Genomic DNA, 18,336 nt, shown 5'->3' with positions numbered 1-18,336 from the left:
GTATAAGCCCACCCTGTGCTATAGTCCCGGCTGTGTAAAAGCCCACCCTGTGTACAGTATAAGCCCACCCTGTGCTATAGTCCCCACTGTGTAAAAGCCCACCCTGTGTACAGTATAAGCCCACCCTGTGTACAGTATAAGCCCACCCTGTGCTATAGTCCCGGCTGTGTAAAAGCCCACCCTGTGTACAGTATAAGCCCACCCTGTGCTATAGTCCCCACTGTGTAAAAGCCCACCCTGTGTACAGTATAAGCCCACCCTGTGTACAGTATAAGCCCACCCTGTGTACAGTATAAGCCCACCCTGTGCTATAGTCCCCACTGTGTAAAAGCCCACCCTGTGTACAGTATAAGCCCACCCTGTGTACAGTATAAGCCCACCCTGTGTACAGTATAAGCCCACCCTGTGCTATAGTCCCCACTGTGTAAAAGCCCACCCTGTGTACAGTAAAAGCCCACCCTGTGTACAGTATAAGCCCACCCTGTGCTATAGTCCCGGCTGTGTAAAAGCCCACCCTGTGTACAGTATAATCCCACCCTGTGCTATAGTCCCCACTGTGTAAAAGCCCACCCTGTGTACAGTATAAGCCCACCCTGTGTACAGTATAAGCCCACCCTGTGCTATAGTCCCGGCTGTGTAAAAGCCCACCCTGTGTACAGTATAAGCCCACCCTGTGCTATAGTCCCGGCTGTGTAAAAGCCCACCCTGTGTACAGTAAAAGCCCACCCTGTGCTATTGTCCCCACTGTGTAAAAGCCCACCCTGTGTACAGTAAAAGCCCACCCTGTGTACAGTATAAGCCCACCCTGTGCTATAGTCCCGGCTGTGTAAAAGCCCACCCTGTGTACAGTATAAGCCCACCCTGTGTACAGTATAAGCCCACCCTGTGCTATAGTCCCGGCTGTGTAAAAGCCCACCCTGTGTACAGTATAAGCCCACCCTGTGCTATAGTCCCCACTGTGTAAAAGCCCACCCTGTGTACAGTATAAGCCCACCCTGTGTACAGTATAAGCCCACCCTGTGTACAGTATAAGCCCACCCTGTGCTATAGTCCCCACTGTGTAAAAGCCCACCCTGTGTACAGTATAAGCCCACCCTGTGCTATAGTCCCCACTGTGTAAAAGCCCACCCTGTGTACAGTATAATCCCACCCTGTGTTATAGTCCCCACTGTGTAAAAGCCCACCCTGTGTACAGTATAAGCCCACCCTGTGTACAGTATAAGCCCACCCTGTGCTATAGTCCCGGCTGTGTAAAAGCCCACCCTGTGTACAGTATAAGCCCACCCTGTGCTATAGTCCCCACTGTGTAAAAGCCCACCCTGTGTACAGTATAATCCCACCCTGTGCTATAGTCCCCACTGTGTAAAAGCCCACCCTGTGTACAGTATAAGCCCACCCTGTGTACAGTATAAGCCCACCCTGTGCTATAGTCCCGGCTGTGTAAAAGCCCACCCTGTGTACAGTATAAGCCCACCCTGTGCTATAGTCCCCACTGTGTAAAAGCCCACCCTGTGTACAGTATAATCCCACCCTGTGTTATAGTCCCCACTGTGTAAAAGCCCACCCTGTGTACAGTATAAGCCCACCCTGTGTACAGTATAAGCCCACCCTGTGTACAGTATAAGCCCACCCTGTGCTATAGTCCCCACTGTGTAAAAGCCCACCCTGTGTACAGTATAAGCCCACCCTGTGTACAGTATAAGCCCACCCTGTGTACAGTATAAGCCCACCCTGTGCTATAGTCCCGGCTGTGTAAAAGCCCACCCTGTGTACAGTATAAGCCCACCCTGTGCTATAGTCCCGGCTGTGTAAAAGCCCGCCCTGTGTACAGTATAAGCCCACCCTGTGCTATAGTCCCGGCTGTGTAAAAGCCTGCCCTGTGAACAGTATAAGCCCACCCTGTGCTATAGTCCCGGCTGTGTAAAAGCCTGCCCTGTGAACAGTATAAGCCCACCCTGTGCTATAGTCCCCACTATGTAAAAGCCCACCCTGTGTACAGTATAAGCCCACCTTGTTTATAGTATAAGCACCCTGTTTACAATATAAGCCCACCGTGTGTTTAGTCCCTATTGTGTATAAAGCCCACCTTGCATATATAGGTTTACAGCAGGCTTTTTGAGTAAATGATGATAAATGAAAAATGAATTACCGTACATACAATACAAAATAATTTTATAAAATTTGTAAAAAAAATCCTTACCAACTCCTAGCTCAATCTCTGTCGTCTCTTTTTTCTCGCCACAATAATCTTTGTCTGCGACAAAGGCGATAATGATGAGTATCGGAAAACACAAGAAGGTGACAAAAGCTTCCCACAAATCTACCTTGCTTTCGGAAATGACAGAAACGACGAGGAACAGCCAGATATAAGCGAAGATTGAGAATGATGTAGTGACCATAAATACTTTGATAGTTCGAATCCTCTTTGACTCTCCCTTAGGAATGCCCATGATACACACAGCTGTGATAACCAAAAGGTTAAAAGCTGCGGATCCCACTATTGTGCTTGGTCCCAGTTCTCCGGCATGGAAATTATTTCCAACAATCTCTATTATAGACAGAAGGATTTCCGGGGCACTGGAACCCAATGCCATAAGGGTTAAATTTGCGACAGTATCGTTCCATACTCTAATTTCTATCTCCTCAATTCCGCCTGGCGCATCAGGATTGGCCAATTTCACTTTCTTTGTTTTACTTGTAATAACCTCAATCGCTACCATGAAAATATCTGCCACGATGGCCACACCCATAAAACTCCATAGCAACCCAGCCATGTATAAGAAACCTCGAAAGCCTTGGTTCCAATCTTCTTCACCGGGAATAATCGGAAGTATAAGACCAGTGCAAGCAGACGAATTTCCGTTATCCGGTGGCACAGGGCAACCATTCGTTGGTGCCGGGGTAGTAGAAATATTCATATCCATATTGAAAGATTGTAATGAAGAAAATTAGGAATCGATAAAAAGATTTGGTCAAGTTCTGGTTCTACAGTGAAAACAGACAACCTAAAAAAAAGGACAAAACAAGAGTAAGCAAGTAGGTTAAGCATGACAAAACTTATAGCAAAAAGGCCTTCCTGTATTAATTGTCATTGGCTTATAGCACGAGCCAATAGGAACGCTTGAGTAGCGTCTGAAGTCAATGGCTATGATAACAAGCCGCCCACACTGTTGAACAGGGAGTGCCCTGACAACAAGGGATGCTGTGATGCATATTACAGCAGCAATACAAGGTATTATATTATTTGTGTACTTTCTATAAATTTATGATACTTTCAACTTTCAAAGTATTTTTTTTACCTTGAATTCCTTCCATTATTTATACTGTATATTTGTAGGTTTTTGTAAATGTGTGTGTAATAATGTAAATTACTGAACGTTAGTTTTTCTTTGAATTATTTTTATTATATTGTTATATTTTCTGAACCACTTGCTTTAGCACTGAAAGTGTCATTCAATATAAAGACAGAATAAATACATATTGGGCTGACTTACTGCTTAGTCCTCCTGATGAATCATATATTTGTTGATCTTAATTAACTGTTAGTGTTTTATTTTGGGTAAAACAAACAAGAAAAGATTTAGATTTATCTGACGCCCACTTTGAATATTTGGGAGTGCCTTCACAACAAATGAAACCACAAACTGTATTACATCCTGTATTGCCGGCCTTGAATAAGCAATGTTAACATTACTAAACAGAAACATCAATAACACATAAAACATCCAACTGTCAGTTATACATTTCTTGTGGAAATGTTTTATCGGATTTCAAAATCAATCGGAATAAAACAAGCTTAAGAGTTATATTGTAGGAAGGTGGGGGAGTGGGTCCGGGTAGTTGGAGGCTCGAGCTGGTGTTCATTTGGTTCAAAGACCCATATTTTTCTAAAGTGCCTTTTCAAACTAGGACACTTAGCAGCAGAAATCATGGTATATGGTTCGAAATTAGACTTGCTGACATTTTTCAAGTTTTTATCAAAAAATGAATCTCCTCATGATAAAATAAATAATAATGACAGGTGTACTGTACTGTAATTTGGAAATGTTATACCACACTGGTTTTATACTCATTATATCAACATTCAATCAGGGCTGTAGCCAGCATGATGAGGCAGACGAGGTGCTCAACCCTTCTCAAATTTTCAATTTTCACCTCCCACCCAAATTCGCTAGCACCATTAGATTAAGTAAAATGAAATGCTCACATCACGTACAAAGGGATGCCGACGAAAGCTCTTAAAACTCGGCCGAAAGGTACACCTCGCCTTTTTCACAAACGCTAATTGGCGTTTCATACCGCTTTGGTCGGCCGACCATACTTTAGGAAAATGTGATGGAGGTTTACATACGATACAGTACAAGCGATCTGCGCCAACCGACGCAATTTAAGTCCCAACTTAATTAACGCATCACCGCCGCATGTACGCGTGACGCAACAAATGCCATAGGCCTAGAGAATAAAGAAAAATATAAAACAATACACTGCTTACCATTGATAATGTGATTTTTACAGCTAAAACTAAATTACTAGGCAGGATTATCAACACTTTCCATCAACAACGCTCTGTTCACACCAGAAGTGGGTGTGTGAAACACTTGGTGATGATACACACAATCGCGTTGCTTTGAAAGAGAGATCAAAACAATCGTACCGTATCAAACCAAATCACTCTACCTACTAAAAAAAGTAATTCTAATAAATTATCAACCGGGAATAGGGATGTTTCATTTCAGAAGTTAAAATTAATCGTAATAATTACATTGATAAATTTATTGTTTTTAAAATAATTTGAAGGTAAACTCATGATTAAATTATGAAGAAATGAGAATTATTGACACGGTTGATTGATTTCACTCGTTCAGAACAGCGCATTGATATAATGGAAAAAAGGCTAATAAGTAACCACAACCTTTTTATATATTTACAGTACTGTAGCCTACATCTTCTTTTGATGTACACCGATTAAAATAACTATAAATGTTTAGAGAAACAGCAAATGTTTGTGCGCTTATTAATAATTATATCAATTTGATCAAACTAAAAAAAAAATGCAATGTTGCATAAAAATGAAAACATTTTTATTTGAAGTTACGTTTTTATAATGTTTATGATCGAGTTGAATCTTGTTCGTTTTATTTTGTATATCGATATACTTCGTGTCCATGAAAACCATGCTTGTAATAAATAGTATATTGCATTAGGATTTATTCAAAAAGAAATAATGAATATAGGGGGTGCTATACTAAAATCGGCACTATTAGCTCCATGGTAGAATCAAGTAAAATTATATATTAATTTACCAGTAAAGGCCATAATAGTATAGGTCAATTTCATTATAAAATTATAATAATCGTTGCCAACAGTTTTCTAACCGCGTGTCTTTTATCGCATTCATTTAAAAAATGCTGGGGCTAACATATTTTACTACAGACGTGGATTGAAGATGTATTGTCCCCCTGAAAAAAATATTTTTTTAATGTTTTGTTAATATGTCATTTTAATGTCATCTAATAGTTATCCACTTTGACCAAACATTGGATCGAAAAAATGTATTTACCTAAGAAACTGTGGTAACTACAAAATAATCTATTCAAAGTCTGATTTTATTAATTTTTATTTTTTTATGTTTTTGAGAGACAAAACATCTTTAATTATAATTATTAATTTTATTTTTACAAAATAGCATATATATAATCGTGGTTGGATTTTATATACAGTACCGGCGCGGTTATCGAGTAGGCCTATAGGAAAGATCAGGGAATAGAGTTTATCACAATCTGATCTCCAGACATCCATAAAATTAATTATTAGACATCTACTGTTTCGTGTTTGGTTTAAAGTGTACTTTGTTCTCTACAAGCTTAAGAGATCGCCAACACCCACAAAAGGCAAACACTGTAAAAACACATGTTTGTTGAACGGTATGGGCTCAAAACGATTAAATACAGTACTTAATCAATTCGTGTTAACAGATTCTTATCAAAATTAAAGCCTTACAGAGGGACGTAGAACTACTATGCACTGTACATTTTAAGACGATGATACAATTTTAACGTGAACAATTTTGAAATAATATGGAACCTGTCATCTAAACAAGTTTTCCGCTGATTGAAACGATTCGAGACAAATATCGCTGAATTACGTACGGTTCTGCCTGTGCTCAACAATCAGGTCTAAAGTACAAACATTAAAAAAAGGAAGTTATGGCGGCCGAAAAGTTCCATATTGCCGCCAAGAACGGTTCGCTGGATGTTCTTAGTGAAGCGACACGAAAAGACTGCAATAAGTTAGACGAAAATGGCATGACACCAACGCTATGGGCTGCGGTGAAGGGTAACGTGGACACCCTTAGGGTCATTGTTAGCAGGGGGTGAGTTTTTTCATATTGCTTTGATGGTATTGAGCGAATGCGAATTTGTTTTCGGCGACCATTTGCTGCCGGCTAAAGATCATTGGTCGAATGTTCTTTCGGCAAAATAGGTCAAAATCTGATTTCGGCACAAACTTGCTGCATTATTCGACATATGCTAATAAGGCCATATTATATTTTATTTTATCTATTATATTATATTTATTGTTTATGTCAACGATGAGGCTTAGTAAATTTTTCTCTTTTTTTATACAGAGGTGATCCACGGAAGTGCGATTTTCAAGGGAACACATGTCTACATTGGGCTGCCGCCGGTGGTCATCTGAATGCAATTACGTTTCTTGTGTCGTTTGATTGTAGCATCTGGGCTATGAACAATGACCACCAAACCCCGATGGACGTAGCTGCTGAAAAGAACCGCAGACGATGTGTAGATTTTCTGGACGATATTTCATCCAAAAAGTCTGCATCAAATCCAAAGCTCGTCAAGAAATTGAAATTGGAAGCGATGAAGGAGGCTGATAAACGCGCCAAGAAATTCTTTGAAATGCAAGCGAAGATGCAAAAAGAAATAGAGCGAAGAGAAAGTAAAGAAAATGCCGTGTATGATTCAAAGAAACCCGGCAGCAAATCTTCTTCTTCGACGGTTGGTAAGAAAGCTTCAAAACGACAAGGAGGAAAAGGAACATTTAGTTCTACCACTGGCGGCCCGTCAGGAGGGACAATACGCAGTCAAAGAGACTTCAGTGAAAATGATCCGATTCCAGACGAAACAGAACTAACACCAGAATCGGAGCAATCCAATGCGCTCCTAATGGTCACTGACCAATACGCAGTGAATGCCATGACGTCACTTCCTACTGGTGAAGTTGCAAGAGTTGCAACACCTGATGACGATCTGTTAAATGGCTTTAATGATTTGGACTTTGAGAAAAATGGAATTGGAACAAGAAGAGAAAGCAACAACGAGATTAACCCAAAACTTGGACCGAGAGGTTACATAGATCCTTCTCCGTGGGATGTTGATTTAGACGACTTAGATGACGACGTTGATAACGACGACAACGACAACACCGGCAATTCGCTTTTAGGAGTTTTTCTTGCAGCCAACGGTCTTCAAGATTACTTGATGGTTTTCAATAGAGAAGACATTGACTTAGACGCCTTAACTCTCCTTATAGATGACGATTTGTCGACGTTAGGTATACCAATGGGCCCAAGAAGGAAGCTGTTGCAAGCCGTATCAAAACGCCGTATGGTTATGGAGTTTCCCGGTACAATGGGCGACTCTGAACTATAGATATATACAAACAATTATTGTAAAGACAGGACAGAACGTTATTATTCCCTATATAACAAACATACCGCATTTGCACTTCCTTCTCGGATACTTATAACTGTAAATTGTTCACATTTGATCGTATTTTTTTATTAAATTCTTTTATATTATAAAGAATATTAATCGGTATGCCTAATTTGAATAAAATTGGATTTTAATTCAGAAATAAATAAATAAATAAATAAAACTGTTTATTTTATAATTTTTTAACTTGAATCATTGTAAGGTGCACAATTTTATAATATTGGAGTCTTAATTTATTTCTTCATAATTGTAGTTCACCATGTAATAATTCAACGACTGTTGTGTGTAATTAGGTGAATATGCAATAATGTAACGGCAATACATATAGGTGTATCATGCTTGTATTTTGATGAACTTTGATCTCAATAGCAACATTGGCTTATCTAACAGCATTACAGACAATTGTATTTGCATCCCCCAGGGCTTACATGACGATCATTCACACATTGTCTATTTCAGCGAATAAGTAAATTACTGCTTAAACAACAGTAGTATCAAAGGAGTTGTTAGATTGCCTTGCTTGCTTGGTAGATCCATAATTAATCAGTACTTAGAATATTTATACACAGTACACACGTTTATGTAAAGAAATAATGGTGGTATGTTAGGGCATGTTGACGGATCAGTCCATTATGATAAAAGGTTGCTTAAGGAACTTTTAACTTTGTGTCATATTTTCTTCCTGGGACCAGGACAGCAATGGCTTTTGTCGGTTTATCCGGGTACGCTAGGCATGAAATAGAATGATCAAAATATTTAGAAGTTCTGTACAATGTGTATTTCTGCCACTTTGTCAATTACATGTAACACTGTACTATACATGGACAAAGTATCTACAACTACAACCATGGACTCACTTTGTCTCCCTCTACTAACAAAACCAACAACACCATAAGTTTTGTCAATGTATTTTATTGTAAAAAAAGATTATTTGACTAAATATTTACATTTAAATCAATTTCAAATACTTCTGTTTGCAATCTTTAATTACCATAATAATTTAGAGTATAATTTTCATATTTATATATCTATATCAAGGTTAAAGTTTATTGGACGGTTTTATCAAGCAAAATCTAAAACAAATCATAACAAAAATGTACAGGATATTTACATATGATGTGACAAATATTTCAATAAAATTTTGAGCATCTTTTTAGAGGAAAAAAAAATGGTAAACAAAATTATTTTTTTTTATTATGTAAGGCTTTCTTTAATTGTTTTACAATATTTGTCATATTCATAATGCAACGTGGTAATAGCTTGCGTACCCACACAATTTCTTGTGTTAACTTGAACTACATTACTCACAATTGAGGCAACTTTCACATAAAGAAATAAATGTCTTATTTTGTAGGTACTAACTGATAATAGTTATATTGTGCTTTTCCAAGTCCCATTGCTATCCATTTCGTCACTAAAAAATAAAAGAATAAAATTGAAAAAAACAAATGGGAAAAAATTGCGGGCATGTGCTTACACAGGTGGTTTATTTATTCATTCATACTCTTCTACTTAAATTGATAAAATTGCGGGCATGTGCTTACACAGGTGGTTTATTTATTCATTCATACTCTTCTACTTAAATTGATTTGCTTATTATTTTCAATTAGGTGTATTATTTTGTTAAGAACATACCTCTTTTTCTTCATCCCCCTTTTCACCATTTTCTGAGTCTTTCTTCTCTCCTTCGCTATCACTGTTTCCCTGTAAAATACATGATTCATTTGTTAATTTAAAACACCACATTACTATGGTTTGGACAAAAATTTGCCCTAAATATCTGTAAAAGAGGCTGTTTTTATTTTATATTATTTTTAATGTATAATATATTTTAAATAGTTTATATCAGCTGCTGCTTTCACAGAATTTTTCGAGAGCTTTTCCAACTATAGTCCTTGATTAACACCAAAGTGTTTAAGGTGATGTCGTCAATGTTGCCAAACTTCCGACAGCATAATAAAATTAAACTTGAGTTTAAAATATCCTTTCAAAAGAAATTATTTTCATGTTAAAGAAAAAAAAGAAATACTGTAAGTAATAAACTTTAATTAAAAAAAAATGTTTTTTTCAAATATATTTTTGCACTTTTGCATTTCCTCATTTTTAATCCTTACCTTCTTTTCTTCTTCTTCAATAATCATTTGTTGTTCTTCAACCTTTGCTTTATTAGCATCTGCTTTTTTCCTTTCTGTGTTGATAATTGAAAAGAAGTCTTGCTCCGCCAAAGCTACGAGATCTTCGTCTTCATTTTCACGCCCTTGATCTTCATTTTCCTAACAAGAAATAATTAAAATATTTTTAAAAATCAGTTTATCAGAGGATGAATTAGTCTGGGTTCCAGACGGAGTTTTGTCTTAATATTAGTTAAAATATAAATATTTTGGCACATATGGCGTTTCATACGTATACTACTAGATTTTGGATACTCCGTCTGGGGAAACACGCACAAGAATTCTTGGTGCATACGATTATCCGGTTGACTAGTTTCAGCTGCATGCGATTGGCTACTCTCTCGTACACCGTTTAAATATTCATATTTCAGAATTTCAAAGACTAAGATGATGCGCATGCGCTATGTTACGTTTAGACAATGTGTACTTGGGTACATTTATGAAAGTTCTGAAGGCTAGAAATTATTTTATATGCCTACAGTAGTAGTCTGGTAAACATTTGATGGGATCTTTGAAACATGAAAACTCGTCTTGATATGATAGGCTAGCTTCTCCGCAAATCAAACATTGAATGGATCATTTATTACGCGGAGATAATTTTGATTTAATTCCCACCCAGACCCTGTCCTGTTCTGTGTGGTGGTGTAGCCCTGTTGTGTGCCGGTGGTATGTAGGCCTACTTCATTGGCGTTTTATTTGGCAGGTCATACATGCGAGTTGAGTAGGACCTACGAAAGAGGCCTAGGCCAAGGACTAAACAATTAATAAACAAAACAACTTGGCATTACTATTTATATTTCAACAGTCTCGATCGTACATTAAGCACTGGTAGGCCTACGTACTCGATCTCTTTCATTTTGAAACAAAATGATCATTGGTTGATTCGAAATCCATATTTACATACCGCCCGCCCAATATAGCCAAATACGGTATGATAACCTACGTCATTCTTATCGTATGTTTGCGGTCTGCAAATCGATTTCTATACGTGTTTCACAAGTCTGTATTTTCAGACAAAATGAATATGCATGTCACTGGTAGAAATTATTTTGAGAAATAATATATAATAAAAAAAAAAATAAGTAGAGTATATTTTTTTATTTGTTTTAATTGTGTAGCCCCTATTTTTTTTTAAAGTTAGAACTTACTGCATCTCCTTGAGCACTGGCAACAGCTCGTTTCAGTTTCAGTTCCCTCTGGCGCGACTCCAGGATCTTCTCTCGTTTGGTCTCCCTCTCAAACATCGCAGTCACAAGCGCCTTCTCATTTCTCTGCATTGTACAGAGACTACTCGAGAGCTCTAGCAGAGTTGTGGTTCCACGTTCTGAACCAGTTGCTATCAACTTGCCTTGATCTTGGACACGGATACTTTGCAGCTGTTCATCACAAACCTAAAATGAATCACAATTTATTTTTGTGTTCTTCTATACTGGGTGCCCTTTTAAGGCAAGAGGGAGAGGAGGGGGTGGTCAGTGTACAGGACATGTAAATTATACAGTAGTAGAAACTCTGATGGACAATATATTGTGATTAAAGACTATTGGAACTTGTTTTATATGTAAATGTTACGGTTCTGTAATAGTGTTCAACACATTCAGTCACCAATCCAAAGCCCATATTGCTATCAAGAAGGACAACAAGTTGAATCTATACAGTACATCAACATTAATAATCATCATCAATAATTGTTGACATCAGCATCATCATCATTCTTACTTGTAGGCTGAGTGTTGGGTCATTCTGTTTGAAGAGGTAATCCCAGACATCAAGGCTACCATCGTCCTTGGTGGTGAAGAACACAGCTGGCCGAACTGGACTCCAACAGCCATCAGTCATGTAAGATGAGTGGTACCTGTAATCAAATTACATGACAATGTTTGTCCAACCACACAGACATTTTGGAAAACTTTTCTTTTGTTATAGGCACATTGGATAGAACAAGGTGAATAGTGGCAGTGAATGTATAGCCATAAGTGATAAACTGTATTTATTCTTTTTCTATTCAATATTTTACTCAGAGGCTCCTCACAAGACACAGTATTAGTCTCAAGGAGCCTCTGTAACATATAACAAATATGAACAGAAGGTGGAAATATATAACAACAAAATCTAAATAGTAAATCTTTTGATATCAACTATTTCTGAACAGAATTAAATAAAATTTTGCTTATTTAAAAGAGTAGTTGATCCAAAATAAAAATATTACATAAAAGTTGATTGTTAAAAGTAGTAGAGTAGTAGAGTCTTGATCAAGTGATATATATCTATATTGCACAGTAATGATAGGATCATACTTAGTCCACATGATTGATGATTCCCTAATATCCTCAGACCAAATCTGTAAGACAATAATGAACTTGTTAAGGGACTTACACATGAGTAAGACTACTCAACAACACTTGAATGAATATTTCTAAAGCTCTGTCCACACTAGTTTGACAAAAAAGACCAAATATTGACCAAATATGGTAGTGATATGCCCAAATATGGTAGTGATATGACATTATCATGTCTATATATGGGCACATCACATAAAGTTTGATAGTGTAGACAGAGCTTTACACATGTTGGTAGTAAACATTTTAACAGCACTGAACAGCATTATGAATCTGATATTTCTAGATCTCAGATTTAAAATGCAGAGGAAAGTGAATATAGTTCTGAATCTCACCTGGACAAAAAACTCAACTGAAAATGAACTATGGTTTGGCCTGTAACTGTACTTTCAGAAAAAAAGTCAAACTCACCCTAGCTGTCCAGTCACCAACTGTGAGAAAGTTCTTAGGAAAGAATGGATTTCTTTGGAGGGCGTACACTGGACCTTGGTGTTCTTTGTAGCTGGCAACAATCTTCTCTGCCGGAGTCTTGGCCTTTCTGTTACAAGAGATGATAGTGCCTCTCTCTGTGCCAACCATGAATTTTGTAGGCTATAGAATTAAACAAGAGAGCTATGAAAGTGTACCGTACTTAATTTCTGTTTTTTTTTAAATGGTGAGTTGAATTTCTTTCAAAATCTAGTCTTAATATAATCTAGCCTACATTGTTGGGTTTCAGGAATAATAATCCCACTCCGCAAACTGGATATGATTTATGTTCAAGGGAGGTGGGCTTATACCTGCATCAGTACAGTATTACTGTTAACTACTTACAATGGTTGGTTCGTACTCCAGCGCCACCACACCTAGAGCATTGTTAATGTTGCCCTTTTTCCTACTTACAATGGTTGGTTCGTACTCCAGCGCCACCACACCTAGAGCATTGTTAATGTTGCCCTTTTTCCTACTTACAATGGTTGGTTCGTACTCCAGCGCCACCACACCTAGAGCATTGTTAATGTTGCCCTTTTTCCTACTTACAATGGTTGGTTCGTACTCCAGCGCCACCACACCTAGAGCATTGTTAATGTTGCCCTTTTTCCTACTTACAATGGTTGGTTCGTACTCCAGCGCCACCACACCTAGAGCATTGTTAATGTTGCCCTTTTTCCTACTTACAATGGTTGGTTCGTACTCCAGCGCCACCACACCTAGAGCATTGTTAATGTTGCCCTTTTTCGATGGATCCATAATCAATTTTTCAATGGGTTCTCCAGCCTTTCTGATGTCCCACCATAGCACTTGACCATCAGTGGATGCTGAGAAGCACTCTGTTCCAGTCTTAGACTGTAACCAGATCACTTTGTAGACAGGATCCATGTGGCTGTTTTCTACTAGAGATATTTCTACAGGGTGCGAACCTTTTCTTGTGTCCCAATAAGCTGAAAATAAAGAAATTGTTGTAATCTGCAGATGGAATTCAAACTATCATCAAATAAAATTACTTCCGTTTATTGTTATTTGCATATAAAATATACATAGAAATTATGTTTGCTCTGAGATATACATCACATCACTCTCGTATGGTATACTGACAAGCATTCAGTGCCTGAATGGCAGTTGGATAAAAGCTGTTATGAAACCTATTTGTACAAGAGATGATGGACCAACTACACCTCACTTCTTACCTATTTGACCATTGTAACAGCCTCCTATCAAAACATGCACATCTTTTGGATTGTACTCAAGACAAACAAGCGGTGAGGCTGGCTTTATTATTGTTTCTGGTTTGTTTGGATTCTCTGTACAAAAAATGGAATACAGTAGTTTGTTATCAATACAATCAAAGTTTCAATAATAATTGTAATCACTAAGAGACAAAGAAAATAAGGATTAATATAGAGTCTTAAGCTCTGTCTACACTATTAAACTGGTTTGACAAAAAAGGTGTGATGTGCCCAAATATGGTAGTGATATGACATCATCATGTCCATATATGGGCACATCACATTTGTTGTCATATAAAGTTTGATAGTGTAGGCTTTTTATATTGTCAGCAAGATGCTTGAATGCAAGTGAAATAAATTCTAAAATAAGATGTCATTGACTCTAGAATTTGATGACCTGGCAGTGCTATCAAATACGACTTAATAATATTGAACATTTGTAAACAAACCTATGTCCCAAATGTATGAATCAAAACTTGTGTCTGGTGACGATCGTTGAAACTCCAGATTTGAGTACGCCACAGCAAGTTTCTTAGCACCATCTGGATACCAGGACAGATGTGTTGCTGTTCTTTTTATTTCATTTGGATCTCTTTAAGAAAAACAAAAGAAAGTTGAATTATGAATTTATACAGTAGAATATGTATTTGTGTGTGCCCTTAATTGGGTGTAACCTGAGTAGGGGTTGGCTGCACGATATGTATTTATGTGTGCCCTTAATTGGGTGTAACCTGAGTAGGGGTTGGCTGCACGATATGTATTTGTGTGTGCCCTTAATTGGGTGTAACCTGAGTAGGGGTTGGCTGCACGATATGTATTTGTGTGTGCCCTTAATTGGGTGTAACCTGAGTAGGGGTTGGCTGCACGATTAAAACATTTTCCATGTTTGTTTCACACAAAAGTATCCCCTTAATAGGACTGTTCGTGACTAGAGATCGTAATTTGTACTGACTTAATTCTGCTTTAGCTGCTATGTGCAAGTACTTATTTTTGATTTATTAATATATCATGATATAAACAACAGCAGAGAAATGTATTACAGTGAGAATTAATGGAAGAAAACAATTTAATAATTAATTAACTCCCTAAAACCAACCTAAATACATTGATGGTCTTAGCTGATGGAGTTTCTTCTGTCTCCTCAATTTCCAAATCCGCAAAATAGTCCTCATAGATGTCAATTGCATTGTTTTGCCTGATGCAGTGTTCCATTAGCTTAGTAAGAGAATTAGTAAATTAATTAGTTCTCAATGGAGTTTCAGACTTAAAGCCATTATGGCTTATTGTAACCTCCACACACAATCAAATGTTTTATTATTATATATAAGTACAAATGTATATATAGTGTAATGTGTTGTGTGAAATAAAACTGAAACGGAACTTCATTTTGACATTGGATTATATCAATTGTGGCTAAATTAACAATATGACGAAAAAGTATACAGCATGATGATGCTTGTTTCGTAGGGTTATTAATCAATGTTGTTACAAATGTTTATATTTTATAATAAAAAATAGAACATTTGAAAAGGAGTTAAACTTACTGTGCCAAGCTGTTGAATTGTAGTGATATACATCTCGTCTTTTTCTACCTTCTTTCTATACCTAATAACTTGTTCTACTTCTTGTGGATTAACATCTTTTGGCCAACCACCCTCCACATGATTAATACCTCGTGTGTCCGTTTCAAATCTTTCAGTATTGACCTGCAAAGAAAAGGAATATCAAGTAGATTAAATTTAGAACAGCTATCATGTAATGCAATTTAGCTTTGAGGTGAGGTGTTCTTTTTTCTTACACATCCAATATAAAGCAAGAAACTTGCCAATTACAGGATAATTGTTAAAGACACCTTCCCTACAATTTGTGACGTTTTGTAAAAATAATACATATATATTACTTTAAAAACATTAAACCAGGTCATTCCTTGTCTTTAAATGTACGTTTTATGGTAAATTATAATAAAAAGTGAGAAACAATGCACTACCTAAGTAGCTCGCAGCGAATGACCTCTCGTCGACGGTCTTTAGGTCTAGCCTAGCTAGGCTTAGTTTTGTAGGCTTAGCTGGTAAACATCGGTAACGAACGAACATCGTACGCTAGCTATATACCTAGCCTGACGTTGCATCGTTGCTGCATTCATTTTTTTCTTTCTATTTTTGCCAGACCCCGTTGATACAAATTATTTAGGGAAAACCCGGTATTTTCGCTGAAAAGTTAGGAGTCTTCCATTTGTTTTGGCCTCACGATCGATCAAAAAGTGGGTGAATGAAAAACAAAAATATCAATCCGCGCGCAATGCATTTTGGGATTTATAGCGGGCCGCTATAATTATTAGAATCAACTTATTTTTCACATTTTTAACCATTTAAAGACAAAAAAAGTTATCGTAATAGGGCCATATAGTTTTATTTTTACATTAAATATAGTTTGTGATCTTAAATTAGATCTAAAAAAACAGAGGGAAGGCGTCTTTGAACTGTGGATAACATGCTTTCCAAAACTGAAAATGTTTTCAGGCTATTGATACCTCATGCTCTGACATTTCTTGAACACATTGTATTCCTCGATCAACAGGATTCTTTTCCACAAAATTTGTTGTTAAGCTTTCATCTGGCAAGATGTCAACATGCAATTCTGCTGGTCTGTCTGAAAAGTTACACTGTCTGCCAAACTCGCTTCGCTTTTTTGTATAGACGTAGACAATCTCCATATTTACCTGAAATGTAAATGTTTTTGTTATTTACTACACATATAATTATATAAGCCTAGGCCTAGGTAAGGTCTCTCTCTATGCCCTCCTAGCTAGGCTAGCCTACCTACAGTACAACTACATTCAGCAAAAACAGCATTCATTATTTATTTATATTTATTATCTTATTCTTACTAACCTAGCCTATTTATTCCTGTAGTCCTTTTCTGAGCATTTTCTAAACACAAACACAGACACAGAGAGCTACCTGTCCATAATAATGATCATAGGCCTATATAGCGTAGCAGGGTAGGGTCGATAGGTTGGCTTGGTTGGGCCTCTAGCGATTAGCCTGGGAGTAGTCCTAGCTAGGCTACCGGCCTAGCTAGCTAGTAGGAGTCACCTACCCCTAGACTCTAGTACTATAGTACTAGGCCTAGTAGGAGGCCTCCTAGCTAGCTAGTAGGCCTAGCCTAGCTAGCCAGCAGCAGGCTTGCTAGTTTAGTTTAAGGCCAGACAGAGAGGGGTAGGTGACTCCTACTAGCTAGCTAGGCCTAGCCTAGGACTACTCCTAGGCTAATCGCTAGAGGCCCAAGCCAACCTATCGGGCCTAGCTAACCTACTAGGCTAGCTAGTAAGTACAGTAGTAGGGTAGGCCTAGCCTAACCTCTAGCCTAGGCCTCCTTATTTATTGTTAAAACTAAATAACTGCACTTAAAATATTTAATCTTATTTGCATTTAACAGTGTTTTATAAATTTGAGATATAAGATACAACATTTGCAGTTCATAATACGTCCTAATTTTAGGTACAAACCTATTTTAAATGCAACAATCAAACTCCAAACTTTTTAGTTTTTTGTTGCTAGGCACGAAATTGATCTGAGCATGCGCACTTTAAATACGGATAAGATTTCTGTACTGCGTCGACAATACTTAAACGTTTCGTTTCGTTCTTTGGTTTATGAAAAACGCGTTATTTATTTCAAATGGAACAGTGGCGCGCACCACCACCGCGGGTGCGTCCATTACAGTCTTTACTTCATAAAATATAAACAACAATTATACAAAGCATAAGATGAAAAACGACAGATCTAAACTAAAATATACAAAAAAAATTAAGTTTGATTTTCGAAGGTGATATGAATACCACACGATCTGGACTAATAAAAACAAATTAGTATTAATTGTTGTCTGAATGATACGTAGCTCATACCATGGAGGAAAATGATTTTTTTCCTATACTTGTACCATCTCACATTAGAGATTGTTCCTCCATATTACACTTGTTATTTTTTTCCATCTTTATTTCGGAAAAAAGAATACAGAGTACAAAATTCTCCATAGCTCAATAACAAATTACAAGTGTCTTATTAAATAAAATATAAAGAAAGTTTAAAGTAATAATAAAATAAAGTTTTTATTTTAACTTAATTGCATAAACCTAATTAAAACTATGTACGTGCTTCTAGATATCCAAAAGGGGTTTAATCCGGGTTAAATTTATTGCATTTTAAGGTGTTTAAAAAAAAATAATTATACAGTACTCTATGATTGTTATATTTTCCTAGTACAAAAAAAACATTGAACTTTTCAAGGAAGGATAAGTATTATGTAGTCTGAAATGTATTAAGTTTTTATAATTGTTAGTAAATGTTAACAATAAAATTAGTTACTGTAACGCAATTTTTAACAA

The 18,336-nt window shown here is 37.0% G+C and overlaps 3 protein-coding genes across 3 annotated transcripts in view; 1 reads left to right on the top strand and 2 right to left on the bottom strand.

Annotated features, from left to right (window-relative positions):
• The window catches only part of LOC140052198 (sodium/calcium exchanger 3-like), a 31,326-nt gene extending 26,693 nt beyond the window's left edge, over positions 1-4,633 (bottom strand). The window contains exons 1-2 of the mRNA XM_072097654.1: positions 4,493-4,633; positions 2,201-3,005 (exon numbers count right to left, since the gene is read on the bottom strand). Of these exons, the coding sequence (XP_071953755.1) occupies positions 2,201-2,924 (724 nt within the window). The 5' untranslated portion in view covers positions 2,925-3,005; positions 4,493-4,633. The remainder of the gene's footprint in view (positions 1-2,200; positions 3,006-4,492) is intronic.
• A 1,573-nt stretch (positions 4,634-6,206) lies between these two features.
• LOC140050950 (pre-mRNA splicing regulator USH1G-like) lies at positions 6,207-7,774 on the top strand. Its single transcript, XM_072095968.1, has 2 exons — positions 6,207-6,373; positions 6,629-7,774. The coding sequence occupies exons 1-2, from the start codon at positions 6,207-6,209 to the stop codon at positions 7,671-7,673; spliced, it is 1,212 nt and encodes a 403-aa protein (XP_071952069.1). The 3' UTR covers positions 7,674-7,774.
• Positions 7,775-8,669: 895 nt separating this feature from the next.
• On the bottom strand, positions 8,670-17,507 carry LOC140052268 (dynein intermediate chain 3, ciliary-like). Its single transcript, XM_072097744.1, has 14 exons — positions 17,458-17,507; positions 16,480-16,668; positions 15,494-15,655; positions 15,046-15,164; positions 14,399-14,541; positions 13,911-14,024; positions 13,402-13,664; positions 12,655-12,834; positions 12,202-12,245; positions 11,624-11,759; positions 11,056-11,298; positions 9,851-10,009; positions 9,372-9,440; positions 8,670-9,150 (listed from the first exon to the last, which is right to left on the bottom strand). Exons 2-14 carry the CDS (start codon positions 16,660-16,662, stop codon positions 9,148-9,150), a joined length of 1,818 nt encoding a protein of 605 aa, XP_071953845.1. The 5' UTR covers positions 16,663-16,668; positions 17,458-17,507; the 3' UTR covers positions 8,670-9,147.
• Between the last annotated feature and the right edge of the window lie 829 nt (positions 17,508-18,336).

The sequence above is a fragment of the Antedon mediterranea genome, chromosome 1 (assembly GCF_964355755.1).
Source record: "Antedon mediterranea chromosome 1, ecAntMedi1.1, whole genome shotgun sequence".
Classification (NCBI taxonomy): Eukaryota; Metazoa; Echinodermata; class Crinoidea; order Comatulida; family Antedonidae; genus Antedon; species Antedon mediterranea.
Note: the sequence above shows the minus strand (reverse complement) of the source record. Positions and strands in the feature narration are given on the sequence as shown.